The 21635-nt window shown below is 35.0% G+C and overlaps 1 protein-coding gene across 2 annotated transcripts; it reads left to right on the top strand.

The window, feature by feature from the left end:
- The first annotated feature begins 366 nt into the window (after window positions 1-366).
- LOC147069615 (uncharacterized) lies at window positions 367-19531 on the top strand. Of its 2 annotated transcripts, XM_085950437.1 has the most exons (7): window positions 385-445; window positions 4211-4273; window positions 10603-10915; window positions 12441-12565; window positions 14151-14247; window positions 15168-15309; window positions 16942-19531. In XM_085950437.1, the coding sequence occupies exons 2-7, from the start codon at window positions 4228-4230 to the stop codon at window positions 17188-17190; spliced, it is 972 nt and encodes a 323-aa protein (XP_085806563.1). In that variant the 5' UTR covers window positions 385-445; window positions 4211-4227; the 3' UTR covers window positions 17191-19531. The 2 variants fall into 2 exon arrangements, with proteins under 2 accessions (XP_085806564.1, XP_085806563.1); XM_085950438.1 differs by lacking the exon at window positions 4211-4273 and having other exon boundaries at window positions 367-445.
- The last annotated feature ends 2104 nt before the right edge of the window (window positions 19532-21635 follow it).

Raw genomic sequence — 21635 nt, 5'->3', positions numbered from 1 at the left:
AAACTAAATAATTATGTTACATGCATAAGAAGAACTCAAGTAGCATGTATCAAATTTAGCGTATTTTATGTTATATAACGTATAAAATAATCGTATCGCATAAAATCACAAATTACTTAAAAAATATTAAAGCAATTTGTCAGTATGAAAAATATATGTACATAGGTACTCGGTCCTTTCCAATGGTACAGGAATGGAGGTAGCTTGGATAGGCCTTCATCCAGTTGTAGATTAATTTTGAATACGTAATAAATGATCAAAATACAACTATGTATTGCCATATAGCTAGATGTTATTTTTTGCCACAGTTTTTTTCTCAAACAAGTTTTGAATACATTTTGTGCGCATCCATTCAATTTTTTCCCAGTAGATATCGCGACTTCTAAGAGCAAAGTTGTTTAGACAGTTATTAATACTGGATAACAGTATTATACTGAGATACAAGGTATTTAATTTTATTTTATTATTTAATTAAAAATAAATCGTGATATAAATTTATTTAGGTACATTATTAGTTTAATAAGATCACATAGAAAGTGAAAAGAAAAAAAATATTTATAATAATTATTTGTATCCACGTTGGACGGCCGTTTTGTATAAAAATGAAGCCGGTTCAAAACCGCGTCTGCTCAAAAAAATAATACTGTTTTTCAAAGTGTGCTTAACCCAATGTGTTTGTTTGTGAATATAATCCCAACTGTGTGGAGAGCCATATGCTCCGTTTTGACGTGAAACGTGGTAGGTAATGTATTTTATAATCATTATCAACAGGAAACCTAGAATGGGTCATGGTCGCTTTCCAGTTCGGCACCTACGTATACTGCACTCATTAGATAACTCCGTCTGGTATTGTAATAAGTGCGTTTTTTCTTCTTGCTTGGGAACTCTTGAAAGTGGATTATTTTTTTAAAAAGTGCTCTTCTATATTTTGACGTACATCAGTGCAGATACGCCAAACATCAAAAGCATGCGCCAAACTACCCTGTGATAGATTCATAATTAAAAAGTTGAAGTGAAGTGGAAGATGAAGTGATCAAATAAATGTAAACTTAGCTAATCATCATCATCATCAGCCTGAATCTATCCAGTCCTGGATGAAGGCCTCTTCAAGCTGCTTCCACTTCTGTCGGTCATGTGCGTTGCGTTGCCACGTACTTCCGCAGAACTTTATCATTTCATCGATCCAGCGGCCTCTAGGTCTACCTTGCGGACGTTTTGTACCTCTTGGATATCACTGGATGACTAAATTCGTCCAACGATTGTCTCTTCTTTTAGCAATGTGTCTAGCCCATCTCCATTTGAGGCTTTTAATGAACTCGATCACATCGCAAACCTTTGCCTGCTTTCTTATCGACTCATTCCTTTTTTTGTCCTTTCGCGTTATGCCCAGCATGCACCTCTCCGTACCGCGTTGTGCTACTCTAAGTTTCTGGATCTCTCTTTTACTTATGGTCCACGTTTCACACGCAAATGTGATTACGGGAAGCACACACTGGTTGAACACTTTGCGCTTTAGGCACAGTGGAAGGTCACTGTTGAAGACATTATTCAGGCGGCCAAAAGCACTCCAGCCTAGCTTTACTCTGCGAACAAGTCATCAAATATGCATCCATCTATAGACACTTGTTGTCCCAGATAGATGTAGTTTTTCATCTGTTTGAGTTAATAGGACGTAGAATATTAGGTAACCTAAAAAATCACTAGCTACCAACTTTCTCCGTATACTTGGGTTAAAGTATACCTACCTATGTTTTTTAATTTTGCCATTTTTTGCCTTTCTTTTGCACCTTTTACTACATTGATACGCCTCTTTGCCTAATTACCTCGCGTAAAATTAGATCAAAATGATATTCACTTGTATTAATATACTAGCTGACCCGGCGAACTTCGTACCGCCTCAGAATCAACAATCTTGTGTTAACTTATTAGCATTCCTAACTTGACTAACAAGCTGCCGCACATGAGATAACACATGTCTTCGATCAAAAGCAAAGCCTGGTTATGTATTTGCTCATTCACTTCGGGATCGGGATTCTCTGAACTGACACGAATTCGATGTAAAATGTCTTCTGACATGTCATCCTTGTACTTGTTCCACAGCTCAGGTGGATTTGATGGGAAGCATGTCGAAATCATGATAGCAAATAATGTGCGTATCTGACTTGGAGATGCAGAAACAAATGCTTTAGCGATTGTCATGTCCCAATGAGTATCATTTTCAAGCAAATTGAGCTTTTGACATGCAGCACGAAATGTTGGGCACACTACACCATTGACAGTTTGAAGTGATTCAAATGATGTCGGCCCACAAACATTTACCAGCAACAACCGCAAGTAGAATTATTCGCCATTCTTCGGATGAAATGTGTAAATGCGACCAAGAGCATCAGTAGAATGCACATCCGGATGATCAGGAACCGCATCGCCTTGCTTCCGACGCTGAAATTTCTTCGATGAAGCGTTCCAAGTGTAATAACGTGGCATCTTAGAGTAGAGCAACGTTCGTGCAAACGGATCGCTTTGGCAAATCGAAAAGAAACTGGTCAATGCTGGCGCTGGAGATATTTCAGCACGTTGAGCAACATTCGATGAGTTGAAATAAACTTGTTGACCATTCTCCAGATGCACCGCCAAATGTACAGCAGTGGGATGACGTTCATGAATGGGGGAAGAGAGAATACGCCAAATTGCTTCATTGCAGCTCACATATCGACCAACTTGATAGTGCGTGATTTCATCGTTGGTATTGGGAGTTTGAACGCCAAAAACTACAATATCGCTGCCTTTGGTGACATATTTGCAGATGTATTTGATGGACTTCACTGAATTGCAAAACTCCACGTTGCAATGCGCCTTGAATGTCATCTTTTTGGTCTGGTCGAATTCTTTCGACTCACCAAAAAAGAATGTGTGCATGCGGCAAGCTTCGTTTTTGTCATTCAATCGAATACATCCAGCATTGAGTATCCCCAAAGACGCGATGATTAACAATGTAGTTCATCAGTGACAGGATTTTTTGTTTAAACACACGTGCGGTGATGTCGTGCCGATCACTTGATGTTTGTCCGGGGAGTAGCAGTTGAACAATTTCTATTCATTTCGGATTTCATGTAAAGGTGATGAATAGATCTGGACGACCGTAATGACGAACATAATATGTCATTGCATCTTGCGCATATTCATGCATATGACGTGGGCTGCCAATGTACATCGCCGATAGAATAGTCAATCGACCAACATTAGCTGCATCTCCTACGGTGCTGATTGCATCGCATAAATGAATATACTCCTCCGATCGCAGTTTGGCTTGGTTCAACCGAATGAAAGTGGGGCGCTCCGTCTCGATTTTAAGCAATCAACGAAATCGCAGCAAATAGTTGTCAGCATTTTGACGAATCATCAAATGATTAACACTGGAAAATTAATCACATAATTCAAAATTACATAATGAAGCAGTTATCGATGCACACACAATCACAAATTTGATAACCTCACAAAGTGAACATCTTCGAAGGCAACTTACCGTTTGAAAATCACGATCGAAATAGCTATTTGCGCACCTAGCTGGTAATCGGCTCGATTATTCACGTAGATCGATTGTCGAATGAAGTTCGAATGATGGTTTTTGAAATTGGTAGATAAATAATGAGCAATACCAGCAATGAGATCATGTAATTTTATCCTTGGCTTTATTTTTGGATGCTGTCGAAGAAGTAAAAAAGATTCAGGCAGGACAACTTCCTCCAAAATTCGCCGGAGTATACAACAAAGTCTTTCGGGATTATCTGAGGCTGAATTGAATCAACTGTCAAAGGAAACCCTTTCATTTGTTTGTTTGTTTCTTGTTTATTCTTTCTGTCATGTATCGTTGTATATGGATTTAAATTTTTTGTGATTTTCTTTTATTTTCGATTGCGCGTTCATTGTTCAAAATGTCAAAATGTATGAGAAAATTAATTTTCTTCATATTTTTTTCCCGTAAATTTTTCCGATGTTTTAATAATTATTCTGCTATTCGGGGCTGAGACAAATCCAACAATGCAAAGATCGTAAAAATCGGTCCAGCCGTTCTCGAGTTATAAATGGTGTAACTAACCCGACTTTCTTTTATATATATATATAGATATATGTAGTAATAAATATATAAACAGATAGTAGGTATATATAAAAAATAGTTTTAGAATATAATATTACATTATTTTCATCCTAGAGCCGGAGTCCAAAGTTATGGAGCGTACACTCTGCCGCCCTGGAAAGCGACCACTGTGTATAGGTACGCGTAAAAATAATAAGGACAAAGTTAGAATTAGTCCTAATTAGTGACGTCACGTGGGGTAGGCATTTCATGCGTTGCTGGTAAATTATAAAGGGCGGCAAATGAAGTAACTAATACGATGTTGCATGATTTGCGGACGATGCCGTCACTTCATTAAAAAGTAGTCTTCTAGTAGACATCTCAGTTTATCAAAAACAAAAAGGCAGCAAAGATCTAAAAATTATAGTATTTATATATTATACATTTCTTATTTTAAATTCTTCAAAATTATAGTATTTATCGTTTATTTGGCGTAAAAGTATTAAGTATTATAATTTTTTCGAGTAAGCATTCGGTTGGCAACACTGACGTGATATTGAACAGAGATCCATCGTTTTCATCGGTAGGTAGCACTTTCATTAAGAAAATGGCCATTTTGAAACCGGTTTGAGGCAGGCAAGACGCACGCTACACATGCACTGCGACGCGATGCGTTCATTTAGCGAACGAAAAAATGCACTATTGTAGACACGCCTTTGTATTGCAATCAATCACCACCTTTGGTTCATTTCTAATCATACGATCCACGTGACTAAGCCAGCACAGTCTCCCAATTTCAATTGATATTCGTCCAGACAAACGATCTTTGCATTATATAATATCCTGCATTGGCCCATAGACACATCACATAATTTAGAGTTATGAAATAATAATAATATATTCACATAATTTTTAAGAATATGTTACACGACAACAATGAATAATTGTAAAACGTTAAACTTTCAAAAAATTTAAATTCATCACAAAAAAAACTTTCTATTCGAAGAATTTTTTGTATTCGAATATAATGGCCTACTTAATTTATTCAAATTCATTTTCTTCAAAAAATTTGGTTTTAATTGTAGATTTTTAATTTATAGCAATTAAAAAAAAAAAAAAAGGATGTATAAAAAACGACTGAACCATCATTTTTGTTGTTTTTTAAATTAACTCAATAATCAATATCAGGTAAGAGATATAAAAGCCAAATTATGAATTTTCATGCACTTCACGGTTATGTCGATTTTATATTTTAATTTTGATCGAAAACTATATGTAGCAAAAACGTTTTTGTACCTCTTGTAAAATACGATTTGTGTGGATTACACAGTGACGTCCCTAGACAAAATGCCGCCCCTAGACAGCGCCAAAATGCCGCCCCATTTTTGTATACAGTATTTTTTATCATCCGTGCATGTGTCGTTTCATATGAATATATGTCGGTCACCAAGGACGTCGAAGGGCAACGGAAGTAAACTAGACATCTCAAACTCGACAAAAAATTACAGTCCTGTTAAACTTTGTATGTCAATTGATACACTTTGTTTCCAACCAGTGAGCTAATTTTTTTTTAATTGAGAGATATTTTCGTTATTAATAAGTTTACGTTGCTATTTCTATATTATATACCAAACTATTCTCAACGATTTGCCGCCCTTTGAGTAACTGCCGCCCCAAGCGACGCTCAATCTGCCTACCCCCACGGGACGTCACTGGAATTTTTCCTTTCTACAATCGACTTGTTCAATCTTAGGCATACCAATTAATACATTCCGTAGTCAATAGCGTAGTCCAATTAAATAATCACATTCATTTTAAAAATAATTACCTGATATAATATTATGCTCAGATTAAATCAGAATAACACAATAATTGAGTTGCCAAGGTCCTAGAGTCATAATTCATAACACTCATTACGCACATATTTCAATTTCCTCATTGTTTAGTTATTAATGCTGTGATTCTAAATGAATCAATCTATAAAAAATAGTTGTATGTAAAAAAAATCACTTTTAATTAGGTAAAAACGATTTCCAAAAATCACTCTTTGGTAAATTGTAATCAGACCCTAAGGTCTTTCTAACCAACCAGGAATCTGTACCTTGTCTCACAATATCATGGAGAATTTTACATCTTAAGAATTAAACATACTAAGTAAGATCCATATATTATTATTATGATACTTAAAAAAAACAATTGACGATATCACTCATTAATATTCATGATATTTCATTACTATTTTTTGTGATTATGAAAAACAGTACACTAGTGTTTTTTTACGATATATTCCAACTTGATTTTTGGGGAATGTGAGTTATGACTCTAGAGTCTAGGCGACTCAATTAATTGTGGGTTGGATCTGGTTTGCAGAACTACGCCCATAATAATATACCAAAAACAATATTAAAATTAATTGAAACTTCTTCTCTTTAAATGTAATTATTTAAGCTATTTCAAATGCAAATCGCTACTTGATACCGTGGAAAAAAACAAACTTGCCAAACAGTGTGCCGCGGGTGATTGAGAAGTGATTCGCATGATAACATTGTTGTGTTCAGTAAAATTAAAGCGTGTATATATACTCAACATCAAACCCCCCATTCTTTGCCCCCTGTGTGTATGCATGCTGTTATTTCAATTCTTCTTCTTCTTCCACCCTGTCACGTCCCAACATTGGGGCATAGGGCAAGCACAAGGTGGCGCCACTTCCCTCGATCCATCGCCAACTCCTGCGCCCACGACATGTCAGACCTGCAGCACGTAGATCACTTTTGTAGCACCGCTGCAGGGTGAGGGAGGACCAGCCACAGCGATGGAACCCTTGAGGCTGTGCCACAAGGGTACGAAGTGCCGCACTCTTTGGCGGCATCCGGAATACGTGTCCCAGCCACGTAAATCGTCTCTTCGTCAATCACCGAAGGCTGTTGTGTCTGCTCACGAACTCGGGTGTTTGTAACGCGGTCGTACCAATGTACCCCTAAGATTCGGCGGAGACATCGATTTTCAAAGCTCAAAAGCCGAGACTCTTGAAGCTTAGTAAGATGCCATGTCTCACAGCCATACAGGAGCACAGGTAGTACGCACGCGTTAAACAAACGATATTTGGTCCTCACAGAATACAGCCTTGACCTCCATGCGACTCCAAGCTGGTTGAATTATGGTTATTTCAATAATATTATAATAATTATATATTTTGGATAATATGCTATGTGACGAAGAGTTTGAAAAGACAACGTCGTAATAGGAATCCTATACGTCAAACTGTTTGAAATTGGACTCACAATATTACCCCTAAAAGTCAAGTACCACCTATGTAGAATTTCCTGTTCCTTTTTTTTCGGCTTTAAACGGACTATAAAGTATCATGAATTGGATAGGTAACTATGTATTTCAGATGTTCCTAACAGTCAATGGTGTAGTGTGCCGCGAATATATATTTTTTCTATATTTCTATTCAAGATGTTACTAAAAGTGTGGTATATGTGATGAAATATAATATTATGTTTTTTTATATCGTACTTAGTAGGTATGTGAACTAAAATTACAGAGATTTTGCATAATATCGCATAAATGAGTATAATTTAAAAGTTGCATAAAGTCATATACCTATATTATGTATTGTGCCGCGAAAGTTTTAATAAAATGATTGAGAAGTATTTGTGTATAGAATAATTATTTTGTTCGAAATGTTAGTTACCTACATAGATCAGACAAGGTCAGTATCTGTACGTATTATTTAAATAACTGTATTTACAAAAAATACATATTATAACGCCTTTTTTATTACACTGTATTACATTCACAGTCGCTTCGTTAGACCAGCGCTTCCCAACCTTGTTCGCGTCACGGCAATTATGCAAACGACAAACTCAAGAATACTTTCATCTTTTTCGTTTTACTCCGTGTTCCACTTATTTAGTTGGTATTATGAACACCATGTGCCACTTCCAAGACTTGTCCCTTTGCCAGTATTCTTGCATTTCCCTGGGCTATGTCATCATCCAGTAGCTACGCAATATATCTACACCAATGTTCTCCAAACTCAATAAGGATGCTACTTTCAGAAATTGAAATTATCTGATGAGCTACTTATACATATTCCTTCTTTATATATATATATATATTAATATTACTTAAAATAAATATTAGGATCGGACATGGTCGGAAATTTTTTTTAAATAAATTAGGACATCGGACTTCCAATAAAACATAAAATGCGTACTTTAATTATTTTATTTATAAACATGATAATAATTGAAAAATATCTTAAAATGAGTGTGAGTAAAAGTAAAAAAAAAATGGCATTCACTTTCATCCACAATTGTTTTTAATTCTCGGTGAGTACCTTGTCACTCCCAACTGAATGCAATTATCAAGATGTATATAATTGTGAGTCTGTTTCTATATTTACATCCAACCACGTTCATAGTGGAAAACGTTGAATAACATAAGTAGGTAGAACAAAACAACGCCTTCATTTTGAGCAATAAAATTTAAGAGGCAGATTTATACAAATGATAAAATATCCTACGAGAGCTATCGAAAATGCCACCGCGAGCTACCGTTAGCTCGCGAGCGACCGTTTGGCGATCACTGATCTACACTATGTGGATGATAATTAGCTACCTTCCAGGACGCCGGATTCCGGTTGCCTTCAAGAATTGGTAATCCAGATTAAAACTCTCTTGATGCATATCTACAAATCTTTACTTTTTTCGAACTCTTAAATTAACAATTATTGTTATATTGTGTTCAACCAGCGTTTATGTGTTAAAACTCAATTACACCGGCTTAGATACTTATAAGGCATCCAAATGGTTAACATAGTTTTTTAACCATGTCCGATCCTAATAAGATTATTTATGGGCTTCCACAAAGTGGAGGTTTGTATTAACAGAATTTTGTTTTTTACGAGAAATGGATGTTAGCCACTTCCTCAACCTATTAGGTACATACTCTGACTCATGCATAAATTGAAAAACAATATGTGTACTTACTAAGCCCAGAATTGGAACCTGGGATCCACGACGTTATAATTATTGCCAATAGCTTGCAAAAAATAAAACAAAGAAGAATCTCATACATAATCATTATAGTACTCGTACATTATCTTTATTTTGAGAAAAAATTTCAAATCCGGCTCGCGATAACCTTCATAGAATTGCTTCTACCGCAAGTAAAAAATCTTCAACAGGTAAAAAAGCTCTCAACGATTGACTCTTCATATCCTTTGTCTCGTCACCGAGGATGGTAGTTATTAAAATTACAGGTGTTACATACCAACAATCTACTTCCATATTGAGCAATCCTGCACTGATCTTATTGTCTTCTTTGATTTAAAAGGGGGTTGAAAAAATTGTTAAAACCACTCATACAATATACAACAAAAACTAACATCAAATGGGCCCATAATAATATAACCACTCAAGCAGACACATACTTGTACTCAAAAAATAAACCATACATATTAATATGTATTATTCCTACTGTCATTATCAAATATAATATGATGTGGTTCTAGGAAAGTGATACAATTATTATAGGTATGTTTATTAAGCACGTTGGTAGTTGGAATACGTTCCCACTGGCTCCACCTGAAAGGAGTAAGCCCTTGCAACCTCCTCCCTTCGACGCCACCAGTAATCACTCTTCTTTCCTGACTGCTTGGATCGATTGTACTATCTGTTCGAAGAATTATCGGAGAATGTATCTCTTGCAATTGCTCGAAAGTTGATGCCAAGCTTATTCCGTATAGACATTTTATTTCTTCATTAATTAATTATTGCCCCATTTACACAAATTCTAAGCAAAATAAAAAAAATGCCACCATTATCAGCTAGGGTAGAATCACTTCATGATGAAGGCCTCCCTTAGGTCCTTGCACTCTCCTCTACCACTACAACTTCGCCATGTTCGATCCTGAGAAGATCATATGGGCTTCCACAGAGTGGAGGTTGTTTTAATATATTTTTTACGAGAAATGGATGATAGCCACTTGCTCAACCTATTAGATCCATACTCTGACTCCAAACACAAATTAAAAAAGCAATATGTGTATTTGCGAGACCCAGGATTCGAAACCGGGACCCACGATATCATAAGCCGACGCTTAAGCCGCTCTGCCACCGTGGGCCTTAGTTATTCACTGCCAAAATTCATGTGTTCTTAGATCCAGGGAATTTTAGAGCAAAAATGGTGTCGTACCACTGTATAACTGCATTTGTCCAAAGGTTGTTTACTCACCGAGTAATATGTCTAATCCATTTCTGATTGACGACCACTATCCTACTATTATATATAATTATATATATAATACTTACTATTGACGACCCTCTTCTCCATTGGTTTATTTTGTGGTCTTTCCGCGTTATCCCCAACATGCAATTTTCCACCCACGTTGCTCTACTCATTTTTTATTTATATAATATGAGTCCATGTTACACAATATGTGAACACATTGCTCGAACATTCTACGTTTTGTGATAATATAAGTGTCGGTATTAATACGTAATTATTTTCAATTACAGATTCTGTCCAAGTTCTCAAAATGGGCTTCGACCTGGCCTATGATTATGAATCTTTCTTCACAAAGGATCCTACCCTAAAGAAGTCGGACATAGCAGAGTTGAAGACATGGGTCCAAAGCCTGGACGTTAACAGCATCATACCAAAAGATTTAACGGACAAACAGTTGCTAATCTTTCATTTGGCTTGCGAGCGCGTGATGGCAGATACAAAGAAATGTATTAAAGTTCATTACAAGATGAGAAACAATCAATCGGACCAGTTCGATAATAGAGATGTCACTAATCCCATCATAAAAGAAGCTCAAGAAGTGCAGTAAGTATGTATTTTTTAATAATAATATCTTGGGTTGACCAATGACGTTTTTTTTTTTTTTTGAAAAAAATGCTTTATGGTGTTTTTGTGAGAATCCCTACAAAATTTTGCCCTCCATTATCTCTAAAAGTGAATCAGTGGTATTTTTATCCGTATGTAAAACGACTACAATACTAGTTTACTTGTTGATTTACGTACGTATATAGCAGAATATAAAGATTTTCTTTCTAATGGAGATGGGAAACTTCGACGTTTGGACGATATCAACAAGGATACTAAAACGGCCCATGCAGACACCAACAGTCCTAGTATAGAGGAGATAGAGGAAGTTCTTAGAATAGTCTAGGATTATGATGAAGCATAAATGTAATATAGCCATATATACATTGCCCCCACATGCTGAAGCGGGCTCCCAGGCTAGGATCTTTGGCGGGGCCCCCTACTTATCGTTAAGCATAACGGCAGTATTATTTAGTGTTTTTTTTGTATATTTTAATAAGTACATCCATTTGAATTATGGAGTAGTCGGGTATCAATACACAATTAAAAATTGTATTGTTCAACCACGTAATTTTAAATAATAACATTATTGAAGGAAAATAGTACCGCAGGCGATTTTTTTTACTATTAGAGCAAATTTGTGATGGGTGTTTATCTCACTTATTTAGTCGACTTGCCACGCCGGGCCCCCAGGCTGGAGCCCTATCAGCCCACCCCTTGCGGGGACCATGTATAATAGTATAATAAATAATGAATTCACATCAGGGGTCTAAATGGACCTGAGCGCATTGGAGCCCCGTTCCGGTTCATGAAATCCCCAAAATTATCGCTCCGTCCCGTGGAAAAATAATTTGACCATCTATGCTAAATATGCCATATAACAAAAAATCTAACACACTCATTTTTATGAAATATACATAAATTAGATAAACTGTGTTAATATTTTCGGAAAATTTTGAGCGCTCCGATTCGTAAAACTTCCCATTTCGAGCGCTGATTCACATACAAATTGTGGTTGAAAACTGTAAATTTTGCGATTTAGAATCTGCTTAACTGTGATATTATGTCACTGTAGACAGTTACTAGTGTATTTTATAATTTACTTGATAATATAAATAATGTGTCAATATTTTACAAAATATTTCAAGGGTTTCGCCAAACAAAAAAAATGGGAAACACTGCCAAAAAGTTTTAAGCGCAAGCTAAAAAATAAAGAAAAAACGCTTTTATACTAAAATCAGGGCTCGAAATGGACCGGAACGCACCGGAGCGCCGTTCCGGGTCGTAAAATTGGCAATATTGTCGTTCCGTCTCATGGAAAAAATAATTTTATCATTTGAGCTAGAATGGCCATAATATAACATAAAATCACACACGTATTTTTTATAAAACACATAAAATTAGATAACTATGTTAATATTTTCATAAAATTACCGAGCGCTCCGGTTCGTAAAATTCTTCATTTCGAGTGGTGACTAAACTATTTTTACTTGCATTCTATCACTGATCTTTTTTGTGTTTACAGGGAGTATATGTATTTTCCAGAAAGAACCGATGAAGGTTACGGCATAATGCTCCACAGGTTGCATGACTTCAATGTTGAGAGATTTAGTTACACTGGTGGAATAAAATTTAGCAGCATGGTATATGGTATATTTTTTTAATTTCTTTTATAGTGTTAACTGTCAATAATTTCATGGTGGAACTGCATTGTAATATTCCACTTATTTAATTAAATTTTGGACATACCTACATGTGACAAAATAACTTACCAATACATCGCAACGAACGTCCATAATAATCAATAACCATTAAAATACAATTACAGCAATTAAACATTAATAATTCTTGATACGTGTAACATTAAGGGGGATCCTATGGCTATATGCCAACAGAGAACCTAGCAGAAAAATACGAAGCTTGCAATTTGAGATTTTTTTGATAATTTACAATTTCAACTGTATTAATTAATAAATATGTGTCTGAAAACATTGAAAAGAATTTTTTTAAGTCAAAGATAAGCTTACAAACTTAAAGACAAACTATAAATGAGGTACCTAACGCGCGTGTTTGAACATGTACCGTTTTAAAAAAAAACGGTTAGGTATATATTCAAATACGCGCGTTAACATGATCTTACTCCCTACTTCATTTATCGTTTGTCAATTTATGGCTACGGCCGTATGTTGTAACTCAGCTACTGGGAAATGCCAATATAAATAGCGTATTTCAAAAAAATACTACCTTATTCTTAGATCAATAATTATTATAAAGCAATCATTATTCGTAGGATGTTTATCACATTTCAATGGTCAAAGACATAGTTTATAATCAGTATCTTTAGAATTATCTTCAAATGTGTTAATCGTGCCCATTTTTTGAATAATAAAATGCCTAATTCTTGTCAAATTTGGGATCACAAAGATAATAAAATATAATTTTTTATCGTATATAATAATATGTCACTATATAATGTTAACATTAATTTTACTAATGGTTTTGTTAATGCGTTTAAAAATTAATAAACCTAAAAAATCTTAACAACACTGTCTAAGTACGATCCAAGTACACTTGGACCGAGTGCCATCCAAGCGCACATGTATGAAACATCTTCATACTAATTATTCTTATTTAAGCTCCGTTTTACTTCCGATCCACTAAACGTAAGGTTCACCAGGTGTTTGATAGTCCATACGTGTCATGTGGCCAGCCCATCGATTTAATAAAATGACGACAACAGCCTAATCCAGGAGCTAATTATTATAGGGACATCGTCAGATTCCATCCTTGCAGATGAGAATAAATATTTCTTTCGCAAGATCCATTGCTCAAATACCCGTGAGTTCTGAGAATTACTGATAGTAGTTGTAGTCCACTTCTATAATAAATCTGTTGTTTTTTTGATAATCAGGAGGATTTTTGATGTTTATAGAAACAATTATTTCTTTTGACCATGTCCGATTATAATAAGATCATATAGGCCTAAAATATGTGTAATCCCAGACTCAGGATTCTAACCTGAGACCCATGACGTGGTCTGGAACGCTACCAATTTTTTTTTTTTAATTCAACGTTTAAAAATATTATTAAATTCGGGAATTCTAAGAAACTCAACAAACCACATGCTCCCATTAATCCCGCATCACATGTGTATACGTAGTATTATATAATCCAAGATAGATAAAATTTATGAAATAAATTATTTCTTTCCCCATTAACTTGTGTATCTTTTCAGAATCTATAATGAACGAGAGTGGACCCTACAATGGTATCATTTTGCTATTTGACTTGAAAGGAGCCAAGATTGGACACCTTACAAGAGTATCTCTTGGGTAGGTACCTACTTATTTTTTAGTTAATATTAAGTTCTTACTGGAACTACTCACCAGCGACAGTTTTCTGTGTCAGTTGCTACTAGAGGTGGGAAAACTGGTGGATTTTGAAGACTAAGTATACTCACTACCAGTATAAAAAAATACCTAGTATCAAAACTTGTTCCAAAATACTTACTAGTATTTGAAATACTATATAGAGCATTTGGCGTGCGTATGCGACGTAAGTCTCATACTCAACTCGAACTAAAACTTAACTCCTTATTAGTATTTGAAATATCAAAATATACACAGAGCTGGGTTTTTCAAAATGTTCCATTTATAATAAAATTTTAAACACATTTTAAATTTATGAATTGTTTTTATGTTATGTTATAATATTCTTGTTAACATAAAATGAATAACAATGATTTTTTTAAATTTCAAACTGCCATTAACTTGCCACCTCACGGTTTATGACCTATTGTTCATACATAAGATGATGTCATTCGCAGGCATAGACTAATAAATTAAAATATAATAATTGTATTCAACCTCGCGCGCATTTAGTGTCAGTAGTATGAAAGTCTACCAACTAGCGAGGGACTCGCGATGATATCATCACAATTTTCTTGGAACAAGTTTATTGGGCCACACGTACTGAGTATGGGTAGTTTCATCAGATACCTACTTGAGTACACAAACTGGTGACAGTATTTCCAACTCACCTCTAGTTGCAACCAGAGATACTAGTTCAAAAATCGGATAATAGTGAAAAATCTGTAAGTCGTTGACAAGTGACTTATTGTAACAATTATACCTCAATACATAAATATGATAAACTACCCTGGATGACCTCCAATAGCAGCCTTGTGTATAGAGTAGATGCGCTGATAAAGAATGTATTTTATCATTTTTTAATTGTTATTTTTTCTTTTCAGAAATATGGCAAAGTTTACGGCATACGTTCAAGAAGGACTCAATGGCCGGATTGAATCTATCCACGTTTTTAATGTAGTTCCATTATTTGACTTAATAATGAAGATGTTACGGCCATTTTTGAAGGGGGAGATAATTAAAAAGGTAATTAATCGATTATCAATAAATATAAAATTATCTGTTTGCCGATAGATAACTAGTATATTCCTCTAGCATGATAGGTTTAGTATTATACTATAAGAAAAAAATACTCAGATGCATTGCAGGGAAAAGCAGTCCTCAGTTCCCAATGAATACGACAAGATATTCATCAGAATCACCACCGCCTTGCGCTACAAAGAATTTGAAGGAAGAAAAGAAGGGTTTCATAGGCCCTGGCCGAATTCAAATTAGCAATACCCGATGCGGGTAGAAGAATAGTTTTCAATAAGGCATATTCTCTCAGCCGGCACAATTTTCATTTGACTAGCATCAAGTAGAGTACATTGCGTGCCAAAGTCCTTAAAGAAATCTCGATAGTAAATGCGAGGTATCCATAAAGACATCTAGAAAAAAAAAATCTTCTTTAAAAATTTGGTTACATACCACTCAGCATTACAAGTGTGACACACTTCAATATATATATTTTGTTGTCAAAAAAAATCAAAGTGGCAGAAGCGATTGTCAGCATTTCCTCAATCATAACCTAGATTGACCTTTTCTATTATGATTTATTTAATTGCGACAATGTCTCTTGTAATGTATTGATTTCATTTGTATAAATAGCGATGGCGATCCATAACTCGCCACTGCTCATCACGAGTCCGTCACTCGACACGGTCACCTGGTCACAGTATTATCGTTAATAATACATCGCTAGTCGTCGCTACCGGATGGTGGCTCGGTTTGAGCACGAGGTCACCGTGATTACTAGGGAGCGGATTTATATGCAACAAAAAACATGATTGTAATAATTATGCATGCACATATGCACTTAAAATCATTATAATATGCACTAAAACCGAAGAAATATGCAGTTAAAAATTTACATTTTTTATGGAAAAAATTGTAAATAATATCTACTTCACACAATATTACTGATAAAAATCGAATAAAAAATTAATAATCATAATCAATATATTACAATAACAAAAAAACACAAATAATTGAATAAGAAATGCAATTTTTGCAATGCAATTTAAAAAACTAAAACGCACACTTAACTCTATTCCTAAATACTATTTGCTGTTTTTGTTTGTCTTAAAAAAAGTAACAATATTATTTTCAATATTGTGCTCTCGCATTAAATTTTTCCACATATCTATCAGTATTTTGTTTATGTGCTGAAAACGACCTAAATGTCCACAGAGATGATTGGGCAAAATTTAAATAAAGGTGCCTGAATTGACTAAATTTTTATAATAAATCTACATTAAATTAAAGGATCAGGGATGCCATTTTAAAATGCAAGTGCATCTGAACTATCTACCTGTCTAATTTAGGTATATTTCGATAAAATAATTTAAAAAAAAACGAAAATTATAAATGCAAAAACCCTAAAATATGCATTTATTTATGAAATATGCTCTAACGTCTCAAATATGCATTTATAATAATATGAACGGTAAAATTTTATTTTTGGATTCTGCGTCTTTCAAAACGGATTTCCGTGCAACTCGCATAGCTGTGCATACACCCTAACAAAACATGCACTACCTATCATATAAATCCGGTCCCTGGTGATTACTCTGCACCGTTAATTAATATTATAATAATTATCAACATTGTTATTTGCAGATGGTGCTGCATCCCCCAGATATGGACTGGGAAGTATTCTACAGAGATGTCTTGCCAAAGAAGCTGCTCCCGTCCAATTTAGGCGGAGAGCTTCCTGATACACAGACAATACAAAGACAAAACATTGAAAGAGTGGCGAGAAATCAATATTTTTTTGATGCTGAAGAGAAGCAGAGGCACTTTGATTCAAAAAATAACAAAAAGAAATCTAATATAGACGCGAATTTTAAACAGTTAAACATAGATTAATTGAGGTTTTGAGGTTTTACCAAATACTAGAGTACCAACCGGTAACCAAGATTAATTAATTATCTTCAAATTTAAATAATATACCATTAATTATAGATACACATCTCATTTTTAAATGATCATAATTATGACCCATTACACCGACAGACTTGCGGATACGACGACTTTCGCCAATTCATACTACACCGGGCCGTTTCTATGAGCACCTTTCCGTTATTTTCATTGGTCCTAATTAATACGGAACGCATTCCATACACAAGGAAACATCAAACATATCAACATAACCTACAATTTTATTTTATTAGTCATGTCATTGCGATTGCAGAATGTAGTAAAACAAATATTATGATACTACTAGCTGCTACTAGCCACTCGATATTTGACAGCTCACGGGAACTATAAATTATGATGGCAGTTGTGACGTAAGTAGGTATTTTTTAAAACAGTCAGATCTTGCCTCTCAATTCGCAATAATATGTAAAATTGACATACCTACTCTAAAAGTTAACACAGCCAAGAGAAGAGCTGTTAAAAAACACTTTTTGACAGTTCAGAGGGTTAACTTATTGTAATAATTAACTAGGTACCTGAATACATAAAGCGATAAATGTGATATATATCACTAGTTATTTTTAGATGTTAATTATGTTAGAATGGCCTCATCTGGGCGATAAATTGATTGGCGGCAAATAATTCATGCTACGACAGGCCGTTTCAGAGCCGGGTGTTATAGCGTTACATTCACGGATTAATCTATCTCTATAATTTCATAAGGTTCCCTAAATGTTAGGTTAGGTTAGGTTAGGTTGAGGATGAGGTGATGAAGCTTTCTAGTGTTACCATTGTGTTCTATGAAACTGTGCGCTATCTCCTTGGTGGTTGCATTGTTGTAACATTTGTGTTCCGCAGGACGTGAATAGGTGTTCCGCAAATTTATCAGTAGAGTACCCCAGTGTCTCAAAACAAGTTATTATTGTTTTACTTTTGTTTACTATGACATATTTATGCAAAACAGGATTTTCTAATTATGCTGCAACGTTAATTGTTAAATTAACGTGTAATTAAGTCCAAGGACAGGCTCGATGCCACACCAAATAAAAGAATTCAACTTCCTAATTTTATGCCTGTTATCAAGAATATTTGCAAATCAAGGACCCTAAATCATTGAAATCATTAAGAACTTCGTTCACTTTTATTTTTATTTGTTATGTTTTAAAAATAATTACTAAATAAATAAATATTGTTTTTCTCATTAAAATTTTTGGTACAAGTCGGTTTACAGCAAGCCAGGCGGAAACCGTACTAATTTGCATAGCTGATTTTGGCAAAATTCATGAATTCAAGAACTAAAACCTAACCTAGCCTAACCTAACCTAACTTAACCTAACCTAACAAATAATCCAGTACATGGCCCCCACATCCTGAAGCCCCCAGGCTAGGATCTTTGACGGGCTCCCTACCTATCGCTAAAGATAAAAGAAGTGTGACGCTCTACAGTAGCGTTTTCCAAATGGTGTACGCGGTAAAATTAATGTGTATATTTAGTGTTTTTTGTATATTTGAATTCATCTATTTGAATTATGGAGTTGTCAAGTATCGTTACACAATTAAAAATTCTATCGTACAACCACTATTCGTGAGGATTTGTGATGATCACTTATCACTTATCTGGTCGATTCGCCACGCCGGGCCCTTCCTGAGCCCGGGCCCCCAGGCTAGAGCACTGTCAGCCCCCCCTTTGTGGGGGCCATGATCCAGTATATTGGCTGTTTTCAAAATTTGTTTGCCGCTGGCTTCCTGTAGACCGACAAGAACCAAATTTTTTTATTGATTATGTATTATTTACCTACCTTACAAATTAAAATAATGTGTTCCGTTAAAATTTAAGGATTTGCGATGTGTTCCATCGCAGGAAAAGTTTCAAATGGGTCTCTTAAAGTCAAGGTGATTTCTATTGATGTAATATTATCCTGTCTGTAGGTTTTAGTAAGTTGACAATCTTTTCAAATTATTGATTGTGTTATCCTTGATAGATTTCTTCATACCTGGCCTTGTATACTGGTTCTTGATCCTATTATACATGCATTGGTATCCTAAATATCCCGCACTAAGTGAATCATGGTTTTCAGATGATCATATCTCAATGTTTTGAGGCTCTCCTGTAATAATTGTATTCCGAAATATATTTACTGTTAAACCAGAATTGTTGAAACTGTATAATATAACTTGTTTTATTTTAAATCATCTTCAAAATCGGAAATATTGTGTTTATATTTTGTATTATATTATTGTTATTTATAGTCTCGGACTCTTTAAAAATAAAAAAATATTTTGGTAAGGTTTCCATGATTTTTTTTTTTGTAAACATTTGATATAAATGTTTATTATACCTATAGTACTTCCTATCCTGTTTGATTCATGATTATTTAATTTAAACACCGACAGAGATGACATTATTATCGACTTCCTTGTGGAAGTGTCAGTGGTCACAATGTCTATCGGTAACTGAGATAAACAATCGGTGTTTTGATTATTCATTCTTGCATATATTAAATAATTATACTCTTTTAATTTGAGACACTAACGAACTTATTTCGATCCGGGGACAGGCCTTAGAGGTTGATGTTATGTAAAAATAGTGTATCTTTTTCCGTTTATATTAGGTTTAGGGTTGTATGCATGAGATTCCCAAAAACCTTATAGGCTATATATTGCACGTTTGTATGCATGAGTACAAACGTAATTCGTTGTTTAGTGACGTCACGAATATGACGTCATCATGTATCATCGTGTCCGTATAATGGCAATCTTATAAAATTTCATTCCCCGATCAATAATTCAAAATTTGAAATTGTAAATGTGTCTGAAAGTGTGCGAATGGTACCATATAAATTTAATAATTATAAATGAATAATTATTATGAACTTTAAATAATTTATCAGTTATTTTATCACATTTATTTTATAATTCTACTGTACGAAAGGATAAGTATTGCCAGTAAACATTTCCATTTGGTGGCAATACTGAATACATACATATTATTATGACTAACTTCACTTCAATTATGAGATGTCAAAACAGAATAAGAATAAATGACAGAAATGCAAATGGATTTAGATAATAATATGTAATGATCTCTGTATAATATTATCATTTATACCAATCACTGTATGACGCTAATGATGTATCCAGTGTATTTGAGAGTTGTGCCTTGTTTATTACAGTTATCTTACAATAATTAACTAGGTAGGTAGGTACCATAATATTTTGAAGAATGCAGAATGCTTCCAATTGCATATTTTAATGCCAGATACAGCAGTAGGTACCTATTTTTGCGGTCGTTTAACGGAGATATTTTATCGTAATCTTACATAAATCCATCTTATCTCTCCATGAGAAATATTGCTCTTTGTAAGCGAAATAGGTACGAGGCATTGTATCAGTTACCTACTAAAATGACATTTGAAAGTGACAGATGAAGCAGCCATTTTGAATGGCGTGTGACGTCAGATTGCTTACGTCACAAACAGTGCTATACGCTATATGATGGAAAATCGGTTAAATAGCTTATAAAGAATTTGGGAATCTCATACATACAGCCCCTAAACTCTAAACTGACACGTTCTTCAAATTATTGAAACAATCTCCTTCGCTAGAATTTAATGTACTTGAGGCATAGCATATCGGTATATCTTCCCTTATTTCTCCCTGAGAAATTATAGCTCCGATGGAGTAGTTAGATGTGTCAGTCGTAACAATGAAAGGTTTACTAAAATCTGGATACTGAAGAATATGCGCTATAGTAAGTTTAATTTTTAACTTGTTGAATGCATTCAGCTAAAGGACCGGCCTTTTATATTTTTTTTAGATGCGAAAGACAATCTGGTTAATTTCCCCCAAGTCACAATTGATTCTAGGGCTTCGCCGACAGCAATCTCAATCTTTGGCCTGCTACCGGCTTCAACCAATAGCAGTGCATCATCAGCGTAAGCGATGATAGTACAATCAATTGGAAGCAAGATTCTATGAAGATTTTCGAAGAGCACGTTCCAGTGAAGGGGCCCGAGGACTGAGCTCTGGGGACGGCCCATAGTGCTATGCCTCTCTACCACAGTTGATCCAACATGAAACTCGGTCAATCTGTCGCTGAAATAACTTTGAATGATTGACACAAACAAAATCCCTGGTAACCTGTTGAGCCGGAGCTTTTGAAGAAAAAGAGGCCAGGACGCACTGTCAAACGCACCTGCAATGTCCAGGAAAACTTCATGAACATATTTACAGCTGGAATTTTATTTTCAGCAATGGGAATCACTTACCTTATAGCGTCTTCCGTTGATTTGCCTCTTCTGAAACCGAATCGATTTTCCGAAAGCGATGCATTCTCTTCCAGATGGGATTCAATCCTGTAGCACAATAGCTTCTCCAACACCTTACCGAGAGCC

Source organism: Rhyacophila brunnea, unplaced genomic scaffold, assembly GCF_057557595.1.
Source record: "Rhyacophila brunnea isolate RB1 unplaced genomic scaffold, BYU_Rbru_1.0 scaffold_23, whole genome shotgun sequence".
In the NCBI taxonomy this organism is placed as follows: domain Eukaryota; kingdom Metazoa; phylum Arthropoda; class Insecta; order Trichoptera; family Rhyacophilidae; genus Rhyacophila; species Rhyacophila brunnea.
This window is presented reverse-complemented; position numbering and strand designations above follow the sequence as displayed.

Coding starts and splice junctions, on each gene's coding strand:
- LOC147069615 (XM_085950437.1), top strand. CDS start 4,228: ATGGAGCGTACACTCTGCCGCCCTGGAAAGCGACCACTGTGTATAG. Junction 10,916..12,440: donor AAAGAAGCTCAAGAAGTGCA/GTAAGTATGTAT, acceptor TTGTGTTTACAG/GGAGTATATGTATTTTCCAG. Junction 14,248..15,167: donor CTTACAAGAGTATCTCTTGG/GTAGGTACCTAC, acceptor TTTTCTTTTCAG/AAATATGGCAAAGTTTACGG.